The sequence below is a fragment of the Macaca thibetana genome, chromosome 4, assembly GCF_024542745.1.
Source record: "Macaca thibetana thibetana isolate TM-01 chromosome 4, ASM2454274v1, whole genome shotgun sequence".
Taxonomy (NCBI): Eukaryota; Metazoa; Chordata; class Mammalia; order Primates; family Cercopithecidae; genus Macaca; species Macaca thibetana.
In genome coordinates, this window is record NC_065581.1 from 84,400,019 (window position 1) to 84,424,526 (window position 24,508).

The following is a 24,508-nucleotide window of genomic DNA, read 5'->3' on the forward strand; positions in this document are numbered from 1 at the left end:
AGCCATGGCTGAAAGAGACAGGGCATTCCTAGCTGCTTGGAGTGAGTGGTAGAAGTTTGATCTGAAACAGAAATAAGGTGAGCATATTGTTCAGATTAGAAAAACCCAAAAGTCCTGTTACCATGTGAGACTGTCCTCTCCTGGAGATTTCAGTCTTTTCACTGTGCATTTTTAACAACTTCTATCATTAATCAAGAAAAGCATTGAGTTATCTTAATTTGGTACATTCACAGCTCTGCTGTGAATAAAACAATGACTGTAATCTAAAAATAACCCTGCCTGTGTGTCATCTATTGTGTAACAACTTCTCAATGATTTGAGGAAAATCTCACAAGTTTTCAAATGAATCAAGGAACAGGAGAAGAAAGGGGATAAAAAGATAGACAAAAATAAAAGAGAAGGAATTCTTCCTACTACTTATTGAACTTAAGACTTTTCGGTTTCGTTTGAGGCATTAGGGGACGCTCTTTTAGGACTGTTACAGTGAGGGACTTTATTATAGCTAATGCATCTAAGTAATTCAGTTATTTGCTTTGTGCCCTAAAAGGATGGAGCTAAAAATAGAGTTTTAATCTCCCCCAAAATCTCTGTATTTCTTGTAAGTCTTGTGAAGTATGTTCTCAGGATAAATGTCACTGTATTCAAATAAAATTGCCCCATTCCTGATCCATAAAGATTTATTATTAACTCTAATCACATTCAGATCGCAACCATCTGAAATGGTTGTTATGTCTGTTGTGCTGGAGGCTTCACTAGGTCAGAAATTTAAATCTTCAGAGAATTCTCTTGAGTTAAAATATCACACATCTCTCTCCCCAAAGTAGAAACTATGTAATAAAAAGTAATTATGTCTTATTTGGCAAATGGAAAAGGAAAAAAATTGCCTTATCATGTAGGTCAGTGTTTCTGAAAGTGGGGTTGGAGGAGCAGCAGCAGCACCTCAGAACTTTTTAAAAACGGAAATTCCCAGGCCCACACTCCAGACTACAGAATCAGAGGCTCTCAGAATGGGATCTTGGAATCTGTGTTTTAACAAGATCCTCCAGGTGATTCTAATGCATGCTCAAGTTTGAGAACTCCTCATGTAGGATAATGCTGAGGAGATGTGGATGTTTTGGACCAATTGACAAGTCTTCAGAAGCACTAAGAAATCTTGTGAGTTCATCTGTTAAGCTCCAGGACATCTCCCCTAAATAGCTATACATTTCATAATGTACTGCTTTTTATGTCTACATTAAAGTTGTTTTATTTCACAGGCACTGTATGGTGAGCAGCAATTTCTAGTACAACCTAAATGTTTCCATGCTTTTCTAGTATCTGGGTAAATATAAGGCCATTAGAACATTGATACTGGCATTTCACTGACTTATTTGCCTCTCCCTGCAGACTTTAGGACCTTAGCCCTCCCTACCCAAGGGTGTGGCTAGTGCAAAAGATCTGCAACAAAGCCTCACGTGGGCCCCTCTCTATCTCAGAGGCCCCCTGTTTTCCCTTCTTTCTGGGAAGTGGGTTTGGGCAAGGGTAGAAGAGTGAGAAGGGTGAGTTTAGGGGTTTCTTTGTGTTTTTATTTCAGTTATGGGATGAAGTTTATGAAGAAATAAGAGACCTGTGCCTCAGTACCTTGAGACAAGTTGTTTCAGTAGCCCTGGGTGCTGTGGGTAGAAGCTACGGCATGTTTTAGGACATGGATAGAGGCTGTAGGCCCATCCTGATCAATTCCATTCTCTTCCACTTGGCCCTCTTTGACATTATCTCACTCCTACCCTCATTCTAGGCAAGTGGCTGGCCCCTCAGGGTCTATGGACTCAAAGTAATGCATTAGTTAACTTCACTTCGCCATGACACCCTGCCTCCTTCCTTAACATCTCCCTAGTCTACTCAACATTCCTTCAGGCCGGGTGCGGTGGCTCAAGCCTGTAATCCCAGCACTTTGGGAGGCCGAGACCATCCTGGCTAACACAATGAAACCCCGTCTCTACTAAAAAATACAAAAAACTAGCCGGGCGAGGTGGCGGGCGCCTGTAGTCCCAGCTACTCGGGAGGCTGAGGCAGGAGAATGGTGTAAACCCGGGAGGCGGAGTTTGCAGTGAGCCGAGATCGCGCCACTGCACTCCAGCCTGGGTGACAGAGCCAGACTCCGTCTCAAAAAAAAAAAAAAAAAAAAAAAAAAAAACAACAAAAAAACATTCCTTCAATTAATATTTCTGGAACTCTTCAATATATCTGGGAATCCAGCTGTAAGCAAAACTTACACATTTAGGAACGGAGCTTGCATGGAGCTCCATGGAGCTTTCCTGGGGCATCCACGCCTTCACAGAACTGACATTCTAATGGAGAATATGGACAATAAAGAAATAAATCATATAATGTCAGGAAATGGTAAACTTTTTTTTAAGTCCCTCAGGAATCTCTCTTGTGCACTCAGAGACAATAGCTCTCTCGTGTGCACTCAGAGCAAAGATAGGCCCAGCTATCTTTCCACTCTGGCCTCTTCATTTAATTAGCTGCCATTGGAAGAAGGCATTTCTTTTCCACAAACATGTGGCAAAAGCACCACTACTGGAAAAGAGCTGTTTTGTGGATGCTGCTTTTCAGGAGCATATTCCTCCCCCCCACCCCTTGTGTGAAGTGGGCATCTGTTGATTTCATCTTCCTAGCATCTGTCTCCCAACCCAACCGCTGGAGAACTGCACCTCCGCAATTTTGATAATATGACCTTAACCCTGGCCTGTCCAGCAGTGATAGCTTTCCTCCTGTCCAAAGCAATTTGCCTGAAAAAGGACACATAACCCAAACAAGGCCGAAAGAGTCGTTGTATGATATTTGATGTATGGATGATAGGGAAAGCTCCCTTTCCACTTGGATGTATTGTAACAGGATAGAAACCTGGAGCTGCCAGCAGGGATGTACCCAATATATGAAATCAGTGTATTTAAGAAACAGAATAGAGGCCAGGTGTAGTGGCTCACACCTGTAATCCCAGACATTGGGTGGCCAAGGCGGGTGGATCACCTGAGGTCAGGAGTTCAAGACCAGCTTGGCCAACACGGCAAAACCCCATGTCTACTAAGCATACCCAAAAAATTAGCAGGATGTGATGGGGTGTGCCTGTAGTTACTATTGCTTGGGAGGCTGAGGCACGAGAATTGCTTGAACCCGGGAGGTGGGGTTTGCAGTGAGCCGAGATCGCACCACTGCACTCTAGCCTGGGTGACAGAGTAAGAAAAAGAAAGAGAAGAGAAGAGAAAGGAAATAGAATGGAGACATGAAACAAGACATTCCTATTGACATGTTCAGATGTCCCATATCTCACTGCTGAAACCCATTTCCTCCGTAGACTTCCCATTATATATGGTAACATAACTCCTTTTGAACTTGAGTTAGTTTCAGTCAAGTTTCTGTCATTTGCAACTGAAATAACAGGTGTGTGCTGAGTCTTCAAGACCCTATATTCAACAAATTCTCTCTTCAGCTTCTTCCTGCTCACCATCCCTTTCGGGGATCAGATCTTGTTTTCAGTTGGCCAAGGAACAGGAAAACTTGCTGTTCTCTATTTCTTCTGCACACATGAGTTGATGTACAACTCTCTTCCCTCCCGCTTAACCAAGAAAGAAATGACCTCCTTTCCTATCAACTCCTACAATAGACACTAGATATTTTGAATGGGTGGGGCAGAAGTTGCTGGATCCATGTGCCCAATCTCTGCAAGAGCTCAGGATTGTCCTGCTCTAGTCCCCTCCTCATAAAATTATCTCAGTTTCTTAGCCTTTTCTTTTTCTTGCATAGCTCCAGTTCTTCTCCAAAAGTCAGCTCCCAGAAAATATAGTTCCTACACACCAAGCAGGGCTGAGCTGTGGGGGTGATGCCTCCCCTGATTATCCTTGTGAAGGATAAGTAGGAGTGAGGCAAAGGGCAGGTGCAGGAAAGAGTGTTCCATCAGGAAGTGTGAAGCCGAAGAGTGACATGATTAGATGTGTATTCTAGAAAGGAGGACAATAGCTTGTAGGGGAGCTTGGCTGGTGGCAAAGCCGCTGGGGCATTAATTTTCTTAATCATCTTGACTCCTTTGGCTTTCAAGACACTCCTCTTTTGATCTTCCTCACTCTATTCTGACCATTTCTTCTCAAACCCTTTCGTGGTCTCCTTCTGCTCTACTCATTCCCTAAACATGGATGCATACGAGCCTTCCTAGACTGCCCCCATCTGTTTCTCCATTGTCATTTTCTCTTATGTTCCATTTTATTATCCATTCTTTAGCAATAAGAAACACACCACACCACACTATATGGCTTCACGCTTTGAGGTTTGTGTTCATTCTGTCTCCTCTGACCTGAAACATCCTTTCTAACTTCCTTGCCTTGGTTATCACTTTGACTGTGATTCTGGGCTCAGTCATCAGCAACATACCATCCTCTGTGGTATATCCAGGCCAAACAACATATAATTCTCTGTGCTTCCGTAGAACCTTGTGTAAATCACTTTATATTTAAAGTACCTGGCTGGGTGTGGTGGCTCACGCCTGTAATCCCCGCACTTTGGGAGGCTGAGGTGGGCAGATCACTTTAGATCAGGAGTTCAAGACCAGCCTGACCAACATGGTGAGACCCTGTCTCTACAAAAAATACAAAAAAAAAAAAAATTAGCCGGGCATGATGATACACGCCTATAATTCCAGATACTCAGAAGGCTGAGGTACAAGAATTGCTTGAGCCTGGGAGGCGGAGATTGCAGTGAGTTGAGATCGCGGCACTGTACTCCAGCCTGGGTGACAAAGCTAGACCCTGTCTCAAACAAACAAACAAAAACACAAGATATTATCTGTTTTATATTTGTCTCCCTCACTAATCTTTTTCTTTTTTCTTTTTTCTTTTTTTTTTTAAAGACAGAGTTTCACTCATGTTGCCCAAGCTGGAGTGCAATGGCGTGATCTCAGCTCACTAAAACCTCCGCCTGCCAGGTTCAAGCAATTCTCCTGCCTCAGCCTCCCGAGTAGCTGGGATTACAGGCATGCACTACTATGCCCAGCTAATTTTTTGTATTTTTAGTAGAAAAGGGGTTTCACCATGTTAGCCAGGCTGGTCTTGAACTCCTGACCTCAGGTGGTCTGCCCGCCTCGGCCTCCCAAAGTGCTGGGATTACAGGCATGAGCCACGGTGGCCGGCCTCCCTCACTAATCTTTAAGAGTTTTAAGGGCAAAGATTATGTCTTAATCATCTTTTAATTCCTGGTGCCCAGGAAAGCATGTGCCACACTGAATGAACCAAAAATTTTCTTGCTAACCTGAGCCTAACTACTCTGATAATAAACTTATGCTTTTTTCAAAAGAAGAACAGTTAGGATAAAAATGTTTTCATCTCATATCTCTTTTAAGGTACTTTAAGACTTTAAATAGGCCGGTGTGGTGGCTCACCCCTGTAATCCCAGCACTTTGGGAGGCCGAGGCGAGTGGATCACGAGGTCAGGAGATCAAGACCATCCTGGCTAACACCGTGAAACCCCGTCTCTACTAAAAATACAAAAACAAAATTAGTCGGGCGTGGTGGCAGGTGCCTGTAGTCCCAGCTACTCGGGAGGCTGAGGCAGGAGAATGGCATGAATCTGGGAGGCGGAGCTTGCAGTGAGCTGAGATTGTGCCACTGCACTCCAGCCTGGGCCACAGAGAGAGACTCCATCTCAAAAAACAAAAAAAACACACAAGACTTTAAATAATATAGAATAAATTATTATTATTTCCCGTATTTCAAAATGTGAGAGAAGTAAATACAAGATGACCTGACATGAAAAGTATTAAAAACAGTTCTGCTAAAATTATATGGAAGAAAAACAGTAATGAATTGTGATCCTCTAATAATATCAGTTCACCATTCTTTTTTTTTTTTTTTTTACTAATTTATATCTCATAGCATTTCATAGATTTCATTTTCTTCCCAGGTCATACATTCTTGTGATGCCAGACAACTACATAGTTTTCAAAAATAGCAAGATGTTTGTCCTTCTTACAAGCACCACTAGAAAACAGACCGCTCCTTAAACTACCAGGCAAATTCTCTTTGATTCCAAGGAATTTACAATGGAGGGCATATTATCAGTTTCTATTGGCACCATAATGCTGCACAACAACGAACTGAACCTCAGTGGCAAACAAAAATACACATATTTAAGTTCATAAATCTGCAAAGTTCAGCTGATCTGGGCAGGCTTGACTGACCTCACTCAAGGCGTGCACACCTAACTGGTCAATCTCGAGTGGCCTCAGTTGGAATAACTAGGATGACTTGGCTTTGCTCTGTATGTTTTTCATCTCCAGCAGGCTAGCTGGAGTATGTTTATCAGTTCAGGTGTTTTTCCAGCTTATTTCGTGTCACATTTGCTAATATCATGTTAGCAAAAATAAATCACAAGGGTGACCCCCCCAGAGTCAGAGCGGGAGAGCATGGATAAAGGTGGGACATAGGGAGGGGTGAAGGATTAGGAAGATTTTTTTCAAATTACCACAATATGTTTAATTTTTTCATTTGTCAACTAATAATTCATTCAAGGGAGTCAGATATCCTTGGCTCACATTGATCATATCAACTGCTTTGGCTTGGCTTTCTGCTAGGAAAAAAAATAAGCGCCAGCATTTATGTTATTATTAAAAAAAAAAAAAAAAAGAACTGCCTTTGACAAAATACCAGTCATGTATGATTTTTATTAAATATTGTCAGTCAACTATTCTTGCCTGAATTTTAAAAAGCACTAGTGGCATCAGTGATCCCTTGAGAAGGCTCCCAGACCACCAGTGTTGTTCTCAGAGCACACTTTGGGAACCCCAGGTTAAAACAGATATCGTTGGTCCCTTTGAATGTGTTTTCACACAGATTAAACTTTGCTTTATGCAATCCCATCAAATACAAAATCCCCTGGAAATATTATTAAATATTGATGGCCCTGCTCAAAATGAAGATTACAAAAGCCGAATCCGATTGGCATCACTCTTCAAAGTAATTTCTTAAAAGCATCATAAAATGGAATGAATTATAAACAAAATCATTCATATCATTCACATTGTATTCATATCCATGAAATGGGCAAGGCCCTCAGGCTTTTCTCTGTTATCTTTACCTACAGCTTGTGCTCTTTTCTTACACATTTTTATGTTTCTTGTATTATTTCATCTGATCACTTTCTACTGATCATGACAGTAAAAGTACTTTGTTTCCATAGTGACATCTGACATGTTACAGATTACTGAGAACCCTAAGGGATAAGAAAAAAGTTTGGGTCTGCTTAGGATGCAACATAATAATATTTTGTAGCCTTGCAATTGTTTTTAGCTACTGCAGTAACAGCTTTTTAATTGAAATTTAACTTACTCTGTCAGAAGATTGCCTTGTAATACCAGATGTCAATGAACTTTTAAAAATTAAACTTCAAGCCAGGTATATACCTAAAAGAAAGGAAATCGACACATCAAAAAGATACCTGCTCTCCCATGTTTATTGCAGCACTATTCACAGTAACCAAATTTAGAGGCAATCTAAGTGTCCATCAACAGATAAATGGATAAAGAAAATGTGGTACATATACACAACAGAGTACTATTCAGCCATAAAAAACAATTTGCAACAACATAGATGGAACTGGAGGACATTATTTTCAGTGAAATAAGCCAGGCACAGAAGGACAAATTTTGCATGTTCTCACTTATTTGTGGGAGATAAAAATTAAAACAAAAGAACTCATGGAGATAGAGAGTAGAATGATAGTTACCAGAGGCTAGGAAGGGTAGTGGGGGCGGGAGGAGTGGGAAATGGGGATTTCCAGTGGGTACAAAAGTATAGTTAGATAAAATAAATAAGATCTAGTATTGGATAGCACAACAGGGTGACTACAGTCAGCAATAGTTGATTGTACATTTAAAAATAACTAAGAGTATAATTGGAATGTAACATAAATGATAAATGCTCGATGTGGCTACCCCATTTACCCTGATGTGATTATTATGCATTGTATGCTTGTATCGAAATATCTCATGTGCCCCATAAATATATACACATAAATATTAAAATTTTTAAAAAATTAAACCTCAAATCAAATGTGAAGTTAATTTGGCTTGGGAGAACAAGTTTTAAATTCGAAACATATTTACCAAAACTTTACATAAAGCCATGCCAAAATATGGGTACCTTCCATTCCAACTATTCTGTTCATTTTAATATAACTTGTGTAAACCAGAAAGTCTATGAGATAGGTCTCAATCATTTTAGAGGTTTATTTCTCCAATGTTAAGGACCATGGCCTGTGACACAGCCTCAGACAGTCCTGAGAACATGTACCCAAGGTGATCGGGCTACAGCTTGATTGTATACATTTTAGAGAAATGGAAGTTACAGGCAAAGACATATATCAATACATGTAAGGTATACATTGGTTTGGCCCATCTCTAAGCAGCGTGCGGGCATGGGAGAGGGCTTCCAGGTCAAAAGTGAATTGAAAAATTTTTCATGTTTTCGATTAGTTGAAAGAGTTAAGCTCTGCCTGAAGATGTGAAGCCAGCTTGAGCTAAGGTAAGCGGGGGTGTTGTGGCAACCAAGGTTCTCATTATGTAGATAAAGCCTCCAGGTAGCTGGCTTCAGAGAATAGATGTGAACATCTGTTATCAGACCTTAAAAGATGTCAGACTCTCTGGAAAAGACCTAGTAAGGGGCCAGGCGCAGTGGCTCATGCCTGTAATCCCAGCACTTTCGGAGGCTGAGGCAGGTGGATTGCCTGAGGTCAGGAGCTCGAGACCAGCCTGATCAATATGGTGAAACTCTGTCTCTACTAAAAATACAAAAATTAGCCAGGCACGGTGGCATACACCTGCAGTCCCAGCTACTTGGGAGGATGAGGCAGGAGAATTGCTTGAGCCCAGGAGGTGGAGGTTGCAGTGAGCCAAGATCATGCCACTGCATTCCAGCCTGGGCGACAGAGTGACACTCTCACACTCCATCTCAAAAAAAAAAAAAAAAAAAAAAAAAAAAATCTAGTAAGGGAAAGTGATTCTGTATAGAATGTAAATTTTCCCCGGAAGAGACAGCTTTTCCAGGCCACTTCAAAATATGTCAAATAAATATATTTTGGGGTAACATATTTTTATTTCTTTCAGGTCCCACTATGTGTCATGTGATGTTATTCCAGAGTCAGGTTGGAATTTTCTTATTGCTACAGTATATTTTATCAGTCTTAAGATCTCCGTTTTAATGTTAATTCTGGTCAGTTGTGTCTAAACTCCAATGGGAGGAGGGTATAATGAGGCATGTCCAACCACCCACCCCTTCCCATCAGGGTCTGAACTCATTTTTCAGGGTTTTTTGAGATTACCTTGGCCAAGACAGAGGTCCATTCCTTTTGGGGGTAGGTGGGTGGTGGTGGTGCTTAGAATTTTATTTTTGGTTTTTGTATTAGTCTCTTCTCACACTGCTAGAAAGAACTACCTGAGGCTGGGTAACTTATAGAGAAAAGAGGTTTCATTAGCTCGCAGTTCCACAGGCTGTACAGGAGGTATGGCTCCAGAGGCCTCAGGAAATTTACAATCATGGCAGAAGAGGAAGCAAGCACGTCCTACCATGGCGCAGGAGAGAGACAGAGAGAGAGAGAGAGAGTGCGAAGGGGGAAGTGCTACACACTTTTAAACGAACAGATCTTCTGAGAACTTCAGCATGGGAATGTCAAGGGGAAAGTCTGCCGCATGATTCAGTGACCTCTCACCAGGGCCCTCCTTCAACACAAGGGGGCTATCATTCCACATGAGATTTGGGTGGTGACACAGAGCCAAACCATATCAGTTTTCACGTGTATCCCAACAAACTTAAACATCAGCAAAGTATGTGCAAACCAGCATCCCTATATCTATTCTTGTCTCAACTGCACCTGCATACATCTGCATCTTGGACTCTCAAGGCCCTAACGTAATGGCAGAGTATTAACTCTACACTTAAATGACTGTGCCCCTAAAGTAGGGGTAGGAGGAGATCAGATCTAGCTTTCTTTCCCAAATCAGAATGCTTTTCCACTTTCATGAAATAAACATACTTCTAGGAGATGTCTCCTTTTATTTATACAAACATACACACGGAACTGGAAGGTAATTTGAAGTTGGGAGGTGGAAAACTAAAGGTCAAAAAGGGAAGAAAGCAAAAACGTCCCTTGCAAACTCCAGCCCGCAGACCTCAAGGACGGGCGCGAGCGCGTCCTCAGAACCGGAACGACGAGCGCTGGATGGGTTCCTGCAGCCCCGCGCTGCAACCTCCGGGAGATAGGGGACGCTGTGGCGCCAGGCCGGGCGCGCTCTACCGCTCTCTCTCGCAGGTGGGGCGGTGAGGTGGGGCGGGGCGTCTCGGGCGCTGAGAGGACGTGACCCCGCAAAAGGTAAGCGGCGGCGGCTACGGTGCTGAGTGGCTGGGCGCCGGCCTGGAGGGGACCGGGCGGCCGCACCATCACGCTCCCGTCTCTGCCCTTCCTGGCTGCCCTGCGGGCCCACCAGGGAGGGAGCGTCCTCTCGGGCAGCCCAAATCTTTGCCTCTCGGTGGACGCCCTGTACCCGCACCCCAAGTCGGTGGAGCTCTCTGGCCCCACAGAGCCCATTTCCCGGACTCACCTTGCGGGCGCCAGTCTGTTCGGTACTTCATCCATGGACTCCCCCACCCCTAGAACTCTCTGGTTTCCTCCAGTTTCTTAGTGTCCTGGCTCACCAGACTCATAGTTAGGGGAGCATGGTGGTGTTTTCAGGAGATGCCCCTTTTCTTTTGTCATTGTGCGGACACGCGTACTTTTTCAGCCCTGCCACACAATGTGTAGAACTTAACTGAATGAAGTTTCTTCTGGAGGCTTCCAATGCGTCTTTGAGTAAGCCTTCGGCAGCGAACAGTAGTCCATGACATTGGGGGAAGCCAGATAAGACTCAGATTGTCAGTCCTCAGGCTGTCGCCAGCAAAGCCTTTCTCCTTTTTTCAGGGACCGTAGTACATCCAAGAGATGGAAAGGTGCTTTGTTTTGTTTTGTCTTGTTTTGTTTTGTTTAAGACAGAGTTTCACTCTGTCGCCCAGGCTGGAGTGCAGTGGTGCGATCTGAGCTCACCGCAACCTTCACCTCCCGGGTTCAAGCGATTCTCGTGCCTCAGCCTCCCGAGGACCTGGAATTACAGATGTGCGCCACCACACCCGGCTACTTTTTGTATTTTTAGTAGAGACAAGGTTTCATCATGTTGGCCACGCTGGTTTCCAACTCCTGACCTCAAGCAATCCACCCGCCTCAGCCTCCCAAAGTGCTGGGATTACAAGCGTGAGCCACCCCACCCGGCGGGAAAGATACTTTTTTAAAAAGTATATTTTACCTTAAAAACAACATATATATAATCAGTTTTTAAAACAAGTGATTATAATTTTGTTTCTTAAATATTGTAATAGATATGCAAAGGCCTTTTATCAATTTAAAAGTAAGATGGGGTGAGGTGGTGAAATATTGGTGGGCTGGAGATTGGGAGACCTAGGTGATCGCACCCTCCTGGTAAAGACATCTCCCTGGGTCTGGGTTTCTCAGAAGGGGATGTAGAAGGGGGAGTTAGACAAAGTGGTGAGTGCGACAGTAGCTACCATTCATTGAACATCTGCATCCTTTAAAATGTATTCGTCTTATTTAATACACACATTTAGTACCTATCTATGCAATAGATAGTAGTGCCCCTTTTATAAAGATGGAAACTGAAAATCAGAGTTGGCACCTAAAGACACACAGGTTATAAGTAGCGAAGTGAGAATTTGAGGTTATGCTAATTCCCTCAAGCCATGAAGTCCTCTGATTCTATCCCAAACTTGTTTAAACTAATTTAAATTATTTTTAAGGTTTTCTGCCCCAAACTTCAAGTTAGTTTCTTAAGTATTAAGATAATGTGGCATGTGAAACTATTAAGAAGTGTATTATACTTTCATTAAAATATTTTGCCCATTTTATAATTCTCTGTCTTTTAAAGGAAAGGCTTTCATTATTAATAAGGTTCCTGCTTGTTAACATTTTATGATTCTGGTCATTTTGTTTTGTCTTCTATTGAGGTGCTTATTTCTAAAATATATATTTGAAGATTGTTTCCCTTGAAGTAATTCTTATATTCTTTATATCTTGGTCTAATTTGCATGTACAATATATTAATAGGTAGTCATGTATTCTGGAATAACTCCCTGAGCAAGACTTTTACTGAAGGAGGGAAAATCATTCAAAAATGACTAGTCCTGACTCTCGGCATAGGACCATCTGTACAACCTCTCACATTGTGTGTTACTAATTTCAGGGGCTTACTATTCTTATGCTTTGAGATGTAAATGACTCTCATGGAGTTGGGTAAATAGGCAGTCCTTTATCTTTGCTTCTTTTTCCATTGCACGCTTCCATCACAGAGGATGGACAGGAGAAAAAGGTAAAGAACATGTTACCGGGGAGAAAACAAATGAAGTAAATACAGCTTAGTTTAGACCTTTTTTACAGGCAGCTGTGAAATGTTCTACTCTCCTTTTTTTTTTTTTTTTTTTTTTTTAGAAAAGATAAATAGCAGTTTCTTAATCATGCATAGAAAAGGGAACAAGAAGTGGGTGATGGAAAAATGAAGAAGAAATAAGAGTGGGGCAGATTACACAGCCAGGGGTGCCTGCTTAATTATTTTGCAGGTAGGGCCTCACACAAATTAATCCCAAAATTACTTAGCCAAGAGCAGTGTAATACCAGGTTCCCAGCATCCCTACTAATCTGTATGTTTTATGTGATTACTGTTTTAACACAGTAAATGAAGTTTTTAAATCCAGCTTAAAATAAATAGATCTTCAAAGTGATAATAACTAGAGATTGGTCAATATCATCTGTAAGTAAGCGAGTGACAGCTGTAATGGAAACAAAGAGTAAGGGAAGAAGGTGAAGAAACTAGTGGGAAGACTAGTTCTGATGAAAGTGTGCTAGACATTAACTGGTTTTGTCTTAGGTGCAGTTCACCTGAGTGGTAATGTCAGAATAAGTTATTGCCATGCTTTGACCTTTTAAAATTGGAACTTGTATTAGTTTTGTACTTGAAAATAGCTAGTCAACTTAAACTTCAGGATTAAAAGTTTACTTGTTAAAATACAGATTGGTTTTCCCCAAAACAATTTACACATCTGTGAAGAAATGACTTAAGGTTTTGCATTCTACCTGTTTTATTTATTCAACTGGCACGTCTTGAATTTATGCTTCAGTCATACTTGTACAGCTCTGTGGGCCGGCATGTGAACAAATACAGAAGAATTTTCTCCTATGTAGAAAAGGTTGTTGTTGTTGTTGTTGTTAAAATAGTTATATATAACAAATTATTGGCTGCTGAGACCCTTTCTGGTCTCAGTAATCTGAATTTTTTTTTAACAAAGTATAGATGGTTGTTAAAAAGTCTTAGTTTGATAGATGGTGTGAATAAGTTCATGCAATTTTGGGAGAACTGTTGTATCATCAGTGACTGTAGCTTATAAAGGAGAAGCAGCAATAAAACTGAGCTGTTTTATCCCACTTCTAATAAAAGAATGATAAATAATAGAAAATGTTACTCTCATACTTTCCAGAAAGTGTCAGTAACAGTGGAAATTGGGGTATATTAAATCTTTTAAAATATACATGTGAGTTTCCAGTCAAAATATTCTTTGTCATTTCTAGCAAAGAGTTTAACATAAACAGTGAATTATTAAGGTAAATTTGGTGTCTGGGACTTGCAATATAACCAATACTACCCTGGTTATTTTATTGATTCATTGTAAAGGAAATATAGGTTCTGCTAAGGAAAAAAGGAGATCAAGCAATCTTACAACTAAAATTAAGTCATCACAATTAGTGTTAGAACACTATATAGTTTTTTACAGACATATTTCATATAGGTTGAATTTCGTAACACTGAGCATCACTGCATCCGTTTAATTTTAAAATAGTGACATTTTTGTTAGCTGTAACTAGTCTTTCTCTTTCTCCCCCTTTCCTCTCCCCCATATATATATGTAAATGACATATATATATATGTAAATGACAGCAGATCCCTTGTAGATAGATTAATGCCCTCCCTGAGGGGATGATGAACTCACTCCACACCTGAAGTCCAAAATTATATACAGTGTATAATTTTATATATCCCAGGAGTAGAGTAATAATAATATATGATGTAAATTGTATATTATAATAAATCATTGTTTAATATATAATTTATTATGTTAATATATTACATATAATTAATATATAACAATTTTATTTAATTTTGGGCATCAGGTATGGAGTAGTTCATCATCCTCAATTCCTGGCACATTATCATCCACACAAAGTATATGTAAATAAACTATGCTCTGAGGACCCTTCTGTGCTCTGCAATATGAACTTCTATACCCATCTTTTCCATTACCTTTTCTTCCCAATGAACAACTTTAATCTGTTTTCCACAGGCTATCTTTGTTTTAAATACAGGCAGCTGTTTTCTAATAATAAATGGAAAAATGCTGTTTATGTCAGTTTCTGGTTAGAATGACTTTTACCTTTGTGAATTTGCTTTTTCAGGCCTTTATAGTATTTTTATCTAATGCCTCAGTTTCATGTAGTGGCACACTCTGAGGCTGAGATTCAGTTCTAATAACATGGCCATGGGTTAACTATTTTCTGCCTAATGTTTCTTATAGGTTTGTCTGTTGACAGACTATAATATTCCTTCCACTTTAATGACTGCTTCATTTTGCATTTTCTTTCCCTATTTTAGTCCATTTGTGTTCCTATAAAGGAATACTGAGGCTGGGCAATTTATGAAGAAAAGAAGTTTATTTGGTTCATGGTTCTGCAGGCTGTACAGGAAGCATGGTGTCAGCATCTATTTCTGGTGAGGGGCTCAGGTTGCCTCCACCCATGGTGGAAGGTGATGGTGATCTGGCATGTGCAGAGATCACATGGTAAGAGAGGAAGCAAGAAAGAGAGGGGAGGTGCTAGGCTGTTTTTAACAACCAGCTCTCCAGGGGACTAATAGAGTGAGAACTCACTTGCTCCCCACCCTCCCCCAGGGAGGGTATTAATCTATTCATGAGGGATCCACCCCCATGACCCAAACACCTCCCACTAGGCCTCACCTCTGACACTGGAGATCAGATTTCCACGTGAGGTTTGGGAGACAAATATCCAAACTATAGTACCCACGTTTATAGTCAAACAAGTTTTTAGCACAGGGAGAAACATCACTGACACCTGGTATAGGCACCTGGTGGCCAACATTTGTTACTTAAATTCTAAATACCTTTATAAACACCATCATGGCTAAGAGAAGAAAAATGAAACACCAGCAGTTCTCATTAGAAGAAAAAAATGACGGTAATGGAAGCAGTAGATTGCTGCCAAAATAAAGGAGAAATAGCAAAGGAATTTAACACCACGACCCCAACATTGTTCACATTTTTGAAAGATTGAGCCAAGATTGAAGAGAAAATTTAAAAAGGGATTCTGGGACTAAAGCAGAAGTGAATATGAGGCCCCTTTTATCACTGTTTCTGCATGGTATCGGGTTCATGCAAGAAATGGGCATGTAACTGTGCTATAGAAAGCTTTGGATTTTTGTCAACCTTGGGCGTTGCGTTAGTCTCTTCTTGCATCACTATAAAGAAATTCCTGATGCTGTGTAATTTATAAAGAAAAGAGGTTTAATTGGCTCACAGTTCAGCAGACTGTACAGGAAGCATGGTGCCAGCATCTGCCCCTGGTGAGGGCTTCAGGAAGCTTTCAGTTGTGATGGAAGATTAAGTGGGAGCAGGCATGTCACATGGTGAGACAGGAAGCAAGAGGGAGGGGGAAGAAGTGTCACACTCTTAAATAACCAGATCTCACGTGAACTCATAGAGTAAGAACTTGCTCATTACCACAAGGATGGCACCAAAACATTCATGAGGGATCTGCCCCCATGATCCAAATGCCTCCCGCCAGTCTCCACCTTCAACACTGGGGATTACAGTTCAGCTTGAGATTTAGAAGGGACAAACATCCAGAGCTTGTCAGCCATGGTGAGTTTCAAGCAAGTGGGGGCTGCCTCAACAAACTTCGGGCATATTCTGGAATCGTTTCACAAGTTGCCTGTAGTGAAGAAAACACTGTTTTGGTAGAGAAAATTATTAACTTACATGCAGGAGAAACTTAAAAACAAAAACAAAAATTGCTGGTTACAGCTTCAATGGCTTGTTTGTTTGTTTGTTTTTGATACAGGGTCTAGCTGTGTTGCCCAGGCTGGTCTCAGACTCCTGGGTTCAAGCAGTACTTCTACCTCTTCCTCCCAAAATAGTGGGATTAAGGCGTGAGCCACCTCGCCCAGCCTGAATGGTGTTTTAAATGCTGATGAAACAGATGTTCTTGTTACCTTATCATATGCTTCATGCCAAAGGTAGACTTTGCAAAGGAAATAAACAGATTGATGATTGGTGTATTCTACTGTAATGCATTCTGGAACAATTGTCTTTGGCAAGTCAGCTAACTATCAGTACTTCAGAAATGTTCCCCCCCGTGATTACCAAGCCAATACACATGCCTGAATAATGAGAAATGTGTTACTGAATGACTGATAAAGATTGACAAGGGAATGCAAGGAGCAATCCACAGTATCCTCTTGCTGATAGACAATTGCTCTGCCCACAACATACTCCCACACTTGGATCATGTAGGAGTTGAGCTTTTCCCATTGAACTACACAGCCATTCTGCAGCCATTGGATGAGGGTGTAATTGGCACAGAGAAAGCTCACTTCTGAAAGCAGTTTCTAAATATAGAGAATGAAGAGAAAATGGAGAAAAGCAACATGAATAAGCCATTGACATGATTGCAGAGACTTGGTGGTCTATAAAGTTATCTGTAATCATGAAATGTTAGCAAAACACAGGCATGATTCCTGTGGGATCCCCTGAGGTCCTCCTGTAAGGAGGCTGCAACCAAATGTGGTGTTTGAACCAATCTAGCACTCAACTACTACTGTCATTGATGTCTCAAACCAGTTTGATTTTGAAGACTGTGTGGCTACAGATAGCAGTTTATTTCCCAAGTTACCAAATCCTGAAGTTGCTACAGGAGTGCTAACTGATGTAAAAATTGAACCAGAAAGTCGGTGATAATGATGAAGAAGGCAACAATGATAATCATGTCGTGCATGAGGAATAAGTGACTGAACCGGCAAGAGTGAACATTTCTGAAGCCTTTGCAAGTGTAGAAAGTGCTTAGAACATTCCTTTCTCTTCAAGCAGATGTTCCTCTTGAGGTGCGTACCTGATCAAGTGGTATAGATGAACATTCAGTGTCTACTGCAACACAATGTATTTTGAAAAGCCAAGTTCCTAGTTTTCTCCTTAACTATGAAGTTGTGAAAATATTGATTTTATAACGTCTATAAAATAGTAAGCTTAATGAATACTTATACTGGCCAGGTGTGGTGGCTCATGCATGTGATCCCAGCACTTTGGGAGGCAGAAGCAGGATTGCTTTGTGGCCAGGAGTTTGAGACCAGCCTGGGCAACATAGTGAGACCTACCAAAAAAAAAAAAAAGCCAGGTGTGGTGGTGCCTGCCTGTAGTCCTAGCTACCTGGGAGGCTGAGGTGGGAGGATCACTTGAGCCCAGGTGTTTGAGGCTGCAGACTGCAGTAAGCTATGATCACACCACTGCACATGCATTCCAGTCTAGGCAATCAAGTAAGACTCTGTCTCAAAAAAAAAAAAAAAAAAAAAAAATTGTACAAACAAAGCCCCAATAACATTTACTGTACAGTGATTGCAGCATTTCCCCCAAATAATTTTACTATATTGTCATTTATGTCTATCTTTGGAAGCTTTCTTTCTCTACCTCCCCTCTTTCAACCCTCACCTCCCATCCCAGCATTAGATGGCAGAGATGATAAACTAAGCTTTTGCCTAATAATACCTAGAAGAGAAAAATATTCCCAAAGTGCTGACATTTCAGCTAGGAAAACAAGAAGACAAAAGACACACTTGGATTTAATAGGATAGATTTAGAGTAGCTAAGATAAAAAAGGATATTAAGATTAAGGAGATAGCAGGGCATGTCCTACCCAGGAAGTTGCTAATTGGCAAAGGAGGAGTGAGTACAAACAGCTCCTTATCCTTACTGCTTGGGAAAATGAGTTCGTGGGTGGTCGTGGAGGAAGACAGAGGAGCAGTGGAGGAAACCGGCCAGGAGTGAATCTGTAGGAGAAGATAATGAGCAAAGGAATGCTGATCCTTCCCTCAGGTTAGGGTTCTGGAGGGGCTGTTGAAAGGTGAGGAGGAGTGAAAACAAGGAAATAAAGAAAGGAACAGATAACCTACTGGCCTCACCTACTCTCAGTCCTGGTTTCATGTGATACAACGTGACTCAGACCAACAAACAATTCTCCCGTCTTCTGTAAAAGTAGGAAAACAACCTTTGCCCACAGCTTTTATTTTGAGGTGAAAATTAAAATAATGAATGAAATTAACAAATTAAACTTAAAACACCATTTACAAAGTGCATAATACAAAGTAATAAGATAACTGACAATCACCTTTGGTATGTATCTGGGTTGGAATTCAAAGAAAGAATTTAAGAATGACTTTTTAAAGAAATTTATCAGAGAAGCACAATTATGAAGGGAAAAAATATATTATTTTGTTTTTAGATAATAACTCATCATTGATGAAGATGTCTTCAGCACCTGAGCCTCCAGCATTCAAAAAGGAACCACCCAAAGAGAAAGACTTTCAAAGCCCGGGGCTCAGACGGGTGCGCACAACAACCTTATTTCGTGCTGTGAATCCAGAGCTCTTCATTAAACCTGTAAGAAATATATCCAGGATAAGACTTTATTTTTAATCTAACCAGACTGTCAGGAAGTTCTGATTTTCTTGTAATTGATTTTATCATGGAAATTTTATGTTGACAAGACCTCCCTGTGAATAAAAGCAGGTGGAAGGACGATTGTAAATGCTGTTTCACATATAAATACACATATAAAAATATTTTAAGGGCATTTGAGAGTTATAATGGAAAATGGTTGCACTTTAATGGATTGGCTTCTCAAACTATCTAAAGTACTATTTTAGTCGTTGCATTAATTTGAAGACAACTTTTGTTGTTTGATCAAGTACTGTTAGGTAAATAAGACCTTCCATTTAAGCAAGGAAACCAAAATGAAAATCTGACCATTCTTACATACTGCAATTCTAGCCTGTAGGTAATATTTTTATCTAAGCAATATTACAGATACTTTGTGAAAAATTCCAAAACATTTGATTTGATGAAATTCATTTATTCATTTATTCATTAGAGGTTCTGTCACCCAGGCTATAGTGCAGTGGTACAATCATAGCTCACTGCAGCTTCAAACCCCTGGGCTCAAGGGATCCTCGCACCTCAGCCTCCTGGGTGGCTGGGACTACAGGTGCACACCTTCATGCCTGGCTCCTTTTTAAAATTTTTTGTAGAGATGGTGTTTCAGTATATTGCCCAAGCTGGTTTTGAACTCCTGGCCTTAAGCGATTCTCCCACCTCAGCCTCCCAAATTGTTGGGATTACAGGCATGAGCCCACGCCTGGCTGAGTTTATTTTTGAATAAATGTAGATTCTATTTTAAAATAAATGTAAAATCAAGTTAAAATAAAATATGATAAATATTTAAGTGTGTTGAATCTGATTAGAATTTTAGTAACACAGTTACCAGTGTAAACTGTTAAATAGGTCAACTTAATCAGATCATTAAATCAAGGTAAAATTTTTTTTTTTTTTTGAAACGGAGTCTCGCTCTGTCGCCCAGGCTGGAGTGCAGTGGTGCGATCTCCACTTACTGCAAGCTCCGCCTCCCAGGTTCACGCCATTCTCCTGCCTCAGCCTCCTGAGTAGCTGGGACTACAGGCGCCCGCCACCGCGCCCGGCTAATTTTTGTATTTTCAGTAGAGCGGGTTTCACCGTGTTAGCCAGGGTGGTCTCAATCTCCTGACCTCGTGATCCGCCCGACTCGGCCTCCCAAAGTGCTGGGATTACAGGCGTGAGCCACTGCGCCCGGCCCAAGGTAAAATATTTTAAAAGCTTTGAAGTAATGTGTTCTTTTAATTGCTAAAAGCATTTCAAGAATTATAAATTTAAACTGCTCTGAGTCCGTGTCCTTTCTTAGATGTTCATCTAAGTGAAAAAGTTTGACCCTTATTTTGAAATAGAAATGTCACCTAAAGGAATAAACTGAGGCAAATTAATATATGTAGGGAGTTTATTTGGGCCAAGGTTGAGGACTGCAACCTGGGAAACACTTCACAGTAACCTTGCGAAGCACTCTGGAGAACAAAGGAGAGGGTGGAATTTTTCAGGGAAAAAGTGAATCAGGAGAGGGGGCAAGTACAAAAGTTGCTCTTCAGTAATTTTCATTGGTTTGCAGAAATGACATTGATTAGTAATTGGCTATACATTGTTGAATTACAGAGTAGGAGTTATAATGTCTGGTGGATGGCATTGTAAGGTTAATTTATAGCTATTGGTGGTGTCAGTCCAGAGCCCACATAGCAAGGGCTTCAAAATTATTATTTAGCTCAAGACGTGACTACTAGCTCATTCCAGTGCCTCTCTGGACCTGATAATTTGAAGGGGGCTCACATTCCTCAGTTAAAGAGTTTCTTTTATTTCTCAGTAGTGGTATAGCAGGTATGGTGATAGAAGCAGAAACTATTACTTGTATCACTACTGTGCATTTACATTGACCTAAGAAAGGCCAATTCGTTGAGTGTGAACGTGCAAAGAAAATGGTCTAAGGTACAGTTTCAGGAATAACAAAAATGCTTTTCTGGAGTTGTGAACATCTTTCCTGTATTTAAAAGCTTTTTTTGGGGGGGGTGTGGGGGTTGGACATCATGACTAATGTCTGCAATCCCAATACTTTGGGAGGCTGAGGTAGAGGGATCTCTTGAGTCCAGGAGTTCAACATACCGAGACTCTATCTCTACAAAAAAATTTAAAATTAGGCTGGCCACAGTGGCTTACGCCTGTTAATCCCAGCACTTTGGGAGGCTGAGGTGGGCAGATCACTTGAAGTCAGGAATTTGAAACTAGCTGGCCAATATGGTGAAACCCCGTATTTATTAAAAATACAAAAAAATTAGCCAGGCATGGTGGTGCACACCTGTAGTCCCAGCTACTTGGGAGGCTGAGGCAGGAAAATCACTTGAGCCCGGGAGTTTGAGACTGCAGTGAGCTATGATTGCACACTGCACTCCAGCCTGGGCGGCAGAGTGAGATCCTGTCTCTTAACATCAACAACAACAACACAGCTTTTCTGTGTGTGTGTGTGTGAAGCTGAAAACATAACTTTGCCTCTTAGGGTCTTGGATTGTCCAAGAGTAAATCAAGGTTAACAGCATAATAGCTGTTCCAATCACTAAATTTCTTGAGGTTATGGAGTAGGTTCCCAGCGAAGAGTGTATACATCATCATCATTTCTGTGCCTAATATATAAAAGGTTTTTTGCCAGTTATTCATGACTTGGGCAAGAAGAATAGCGTGTGTACTTCAATCCTCACTTCCTAATAAAATGAACTAATTTGAGGTTTGCAAACGGAGGGACTTGGGCCCAGGACCCAGGAAGTTAAGCAGCTCCTCCACTTCACACAGATAACATTGAAAACTCTGGATACCAGGCCAGTTTTCCTGCCCCACTCCTTTCCCAGCTGTCACTTTCCTGAGGGTAGAGGTCTGAGATGTCCAGGGTGTAGATGGGAGAAAGACTGGAGAGGAGAAGCAAGAGTCTTCTATAATCTCTGGATAATCAGTAGTTTAGCTAATTGAATAAAGAACTGAATAAATGATTATAGTTGAAATATTGCCATGGTAATGCTAGTGTTGTAATAAAGATGTGGCATGTCAGGAGGAAAATGCAACTGATATTTGGGTCTCCTCAAATTGTTAGTCTTACTAAAGCTTTATACTTTTTTTTTTCTTTGACAGAACAAACCTGTAATGGCTTTCGGATTGGTAACTCTTTCACTTTGCGTGGCATATATTGGTTATCTGCATGCAACACAAGAGAATAAAAAGGACCTCTATGAAGCTATTGATAGTGAGGGGCACAGTTACATGAGGCGGAAAACATCCAAATGGGATTAATAATGCTGGTTACTGCAGATGGACGTTTATTAAGCGTTCTGAAATCTTCAACTGAAAGACCTTGTGAGTGTACAGTATCATATTTCTTGTTCTAGAACATGCTAATGAAGACAGAAGATAGCAGCTGCAACCAGACAACTGTCGTAAATTTTGCCCTTTCACAGCCGTTATCTCATTCTTTTTCCACAGAGCGAGCTTCATAATATTTTTCTTTCCTTGCCTCTTATAAAAGTGCCATGAGAATGGAAGTTGTCTTTGTTAATTATTAAATTCTGTATAATAAAAGTATCCATGCTGTTAAATTTGCATGATGTTTTAAATATTTTAAGATGAATTATGCTGGTGCAGCTGTCGTGAAAGTTTAGTTGTGTTTTGCTACTTGCAAAGGAAATGTTCATGTTCTCCCTGGCATAGAACCTATATTTTTAAAGAAAGATAAATAGAAAATTTAAAGCCTGAAGTCAATATTAAAAATATGAGATATGAGAAACTGAGTTGGCTCTGACAAGTAGTTCTTATAGTGTCACAAATGGTTCATATATTTCAGTTTCCATTTTAGCTATTTTTGGGGCAGAATTTTATTTTAATGGAAAAGATCCTTCCACTCAGCTGCTAAAATAAAGATTAAATAAGAATATCCCAGAGTAATTGGAGTTTTTCTTTAAAAAAGAAAGTATGTTTTACTGAGGTATGATGATTTTGACTACAACTAAATGTTATCTATTTTAGTTTTTGTAAATTAATGTTACAGTAATGTTGTAAACATAAGACCAAGTGTTCTTATAGTTATTTAAAAACTACAACTACTCAATAGATAAGAAATAGATAAGGTCTCCTTATTGTACCAGGTTTACCTTATATGCTTTTTTTTTCTTTTGAAGTTTATATGGCAGCAGGCCTTTTTGTTTTTTTTCTTTTCAGAATGTTTCTTATTCTCTGAAGCATCAGCATTTTAAAGTGTCTTTTATGGAAGTGGGGACAGAAAAGGGGGTAAAAATGAGTGTAAACAAAGCCGAGCCCCACTGTCAGCACCGAGCAGCAGAATGGCCTTGGTTGTCCTGGCACCTGGCCCAGGGGCCTAGGACAGAGGTCAAGGCTTGGCCCCTGTGTCTGGCCAGATTCTGCCTTATAGAATTCAAATCTTTATCACAAGGGTTCTGGACCTGTTTCATTTCTAGATATGTACCTAATTCTCCAAATCATTGTAATTGGGCCTCAGTAGTAAATCTCACCTCTGAAGTTTTGCTTCAGTTGCTATTAATATTACCAAGTAATAATAACAGCACAGGCAGAGTTTATCATAATGTTATTTTTAATTTATCATACTTCATTGTCGTTTTGTAAGGTATATGAATATGTAATTATGTGTGATTTGTAGATATTAAAGAACTTAGCTAATTGAATTTACATGCAACTAAATAAAATCTTTACTACTGAGCCCCAAATATTTATTTGCTGTGCCTCTCTGTATAATGTACTTTATATAGTTTAAAATGCACTTCAGTGATACAAAATCCCTTTTAAAGACCGTCTTTTGTTTTTGGTTTCCCTGTGTATTTTGGCTGTCAAAAAACTAGGGTTCTTCTGTTTTTAACTTATGCATTTAATGACACATTGCCATCTTTTAGAATTTTTTACTATTTAACAGAATAAGTTGATGTTTGGTGGCAGAGGAGATATTAGTTGCGTGAACTGTCAAGAGACTGCAGTGCAGGAGGGCAACAGAAACTGTACAAGTTGCAGACTTAACTCATGTAAGATCTGTGTGAATCAGCCAAAGTAACTAGAGTCAGTCAAACACAAAGCTGTGAAAAGTAGTGTGAGGAAAGAATCATACTGAATTTTAGGAACAAGTACCTGACTATGATACTTTTTACAGAATGGCTACAAGTTGTAGGACAGTTTTTGTGTGTGCTGATGTCAACGGCTGCCTGGCTATGTGTTGATGTTTTCATCCTTTCTCTTTTGAATGAGGGTATAACCATCAAAAATAAAATACCTTTCAAATAGTCCGAAGATTCTGAACGTTGAACTTCACCTGATCCAGTCGTGTCAGTTTATGGTTAAGACAATAGGCTGAGAATGGCTAAGAGATTTACCAAAGATCATGGTGATTCAGGACTAGAACCTGTATCTTCTTGCTCTAAAGTCTAGGGATCTTTTCACCATACTATACCACCTCCTATGTGTAAATGTCCACATAATAATAAAGCAGCCACATTAGCTCTTAAAAATAAGTTTAGATCTTAAGTAGAGAAACACTCCTGTACTTTAAAACAGAATTATGTAAAGGACTGTTAACTGCCAGCTCCCTCAAAAGACCATCAGAACAACCTGATGATCAAACAAAACTAAGCTTATTGAAT

At 40.3% G+C, this 24,508-nt stretch overlaps 1 protein-coding gene across 2 annotated transcripts; it reads left to right on the forward strand.

Moving 5' to 3' along the window:
- Positions 1 to 10,298: 10,298 nt before the first annotated feature.
- SMIM8 (small integral membrane protein 8) lies at positions 10,299 to 24,152 on the forward strand. 2 transcript variants are annotated; one of them, XM_050788072.1, is made up of 4 exons: positions 10,317 to 10,392; positions 12,413 to 12,433; positions 18,676 to 18,833; positions 21,984 to 24,152. In XM_050788072.1, the coding sequence occupies exons 3-4, from the start codon at positions 18,693 to 18,695 to the stop codon at positions 22,140 to 22,142; spliced, it is 300 nt and encodes a 99-aa protein (XP_050644029.1). In that variant the 5' UTR covers positions 10,317 to 10,392; positions 12,413 to 12,433; positions 18,676 to 18,692; the 3' UTR covers positions 22,143 to 24,152. The 2 variants fall into 2 exon arrangements, with proteins under 2 accessions (XP_050644028.1, XP_050644029.1); XM_050788071.1 differs by lacking the exon at positions 12,413 to 12,433 and having other exon boundaries at positions 10,299 to 10,392.
- The last annotated feature ends 356 nt before the right edge of the window (positions 24,153 to 24,508 follow it).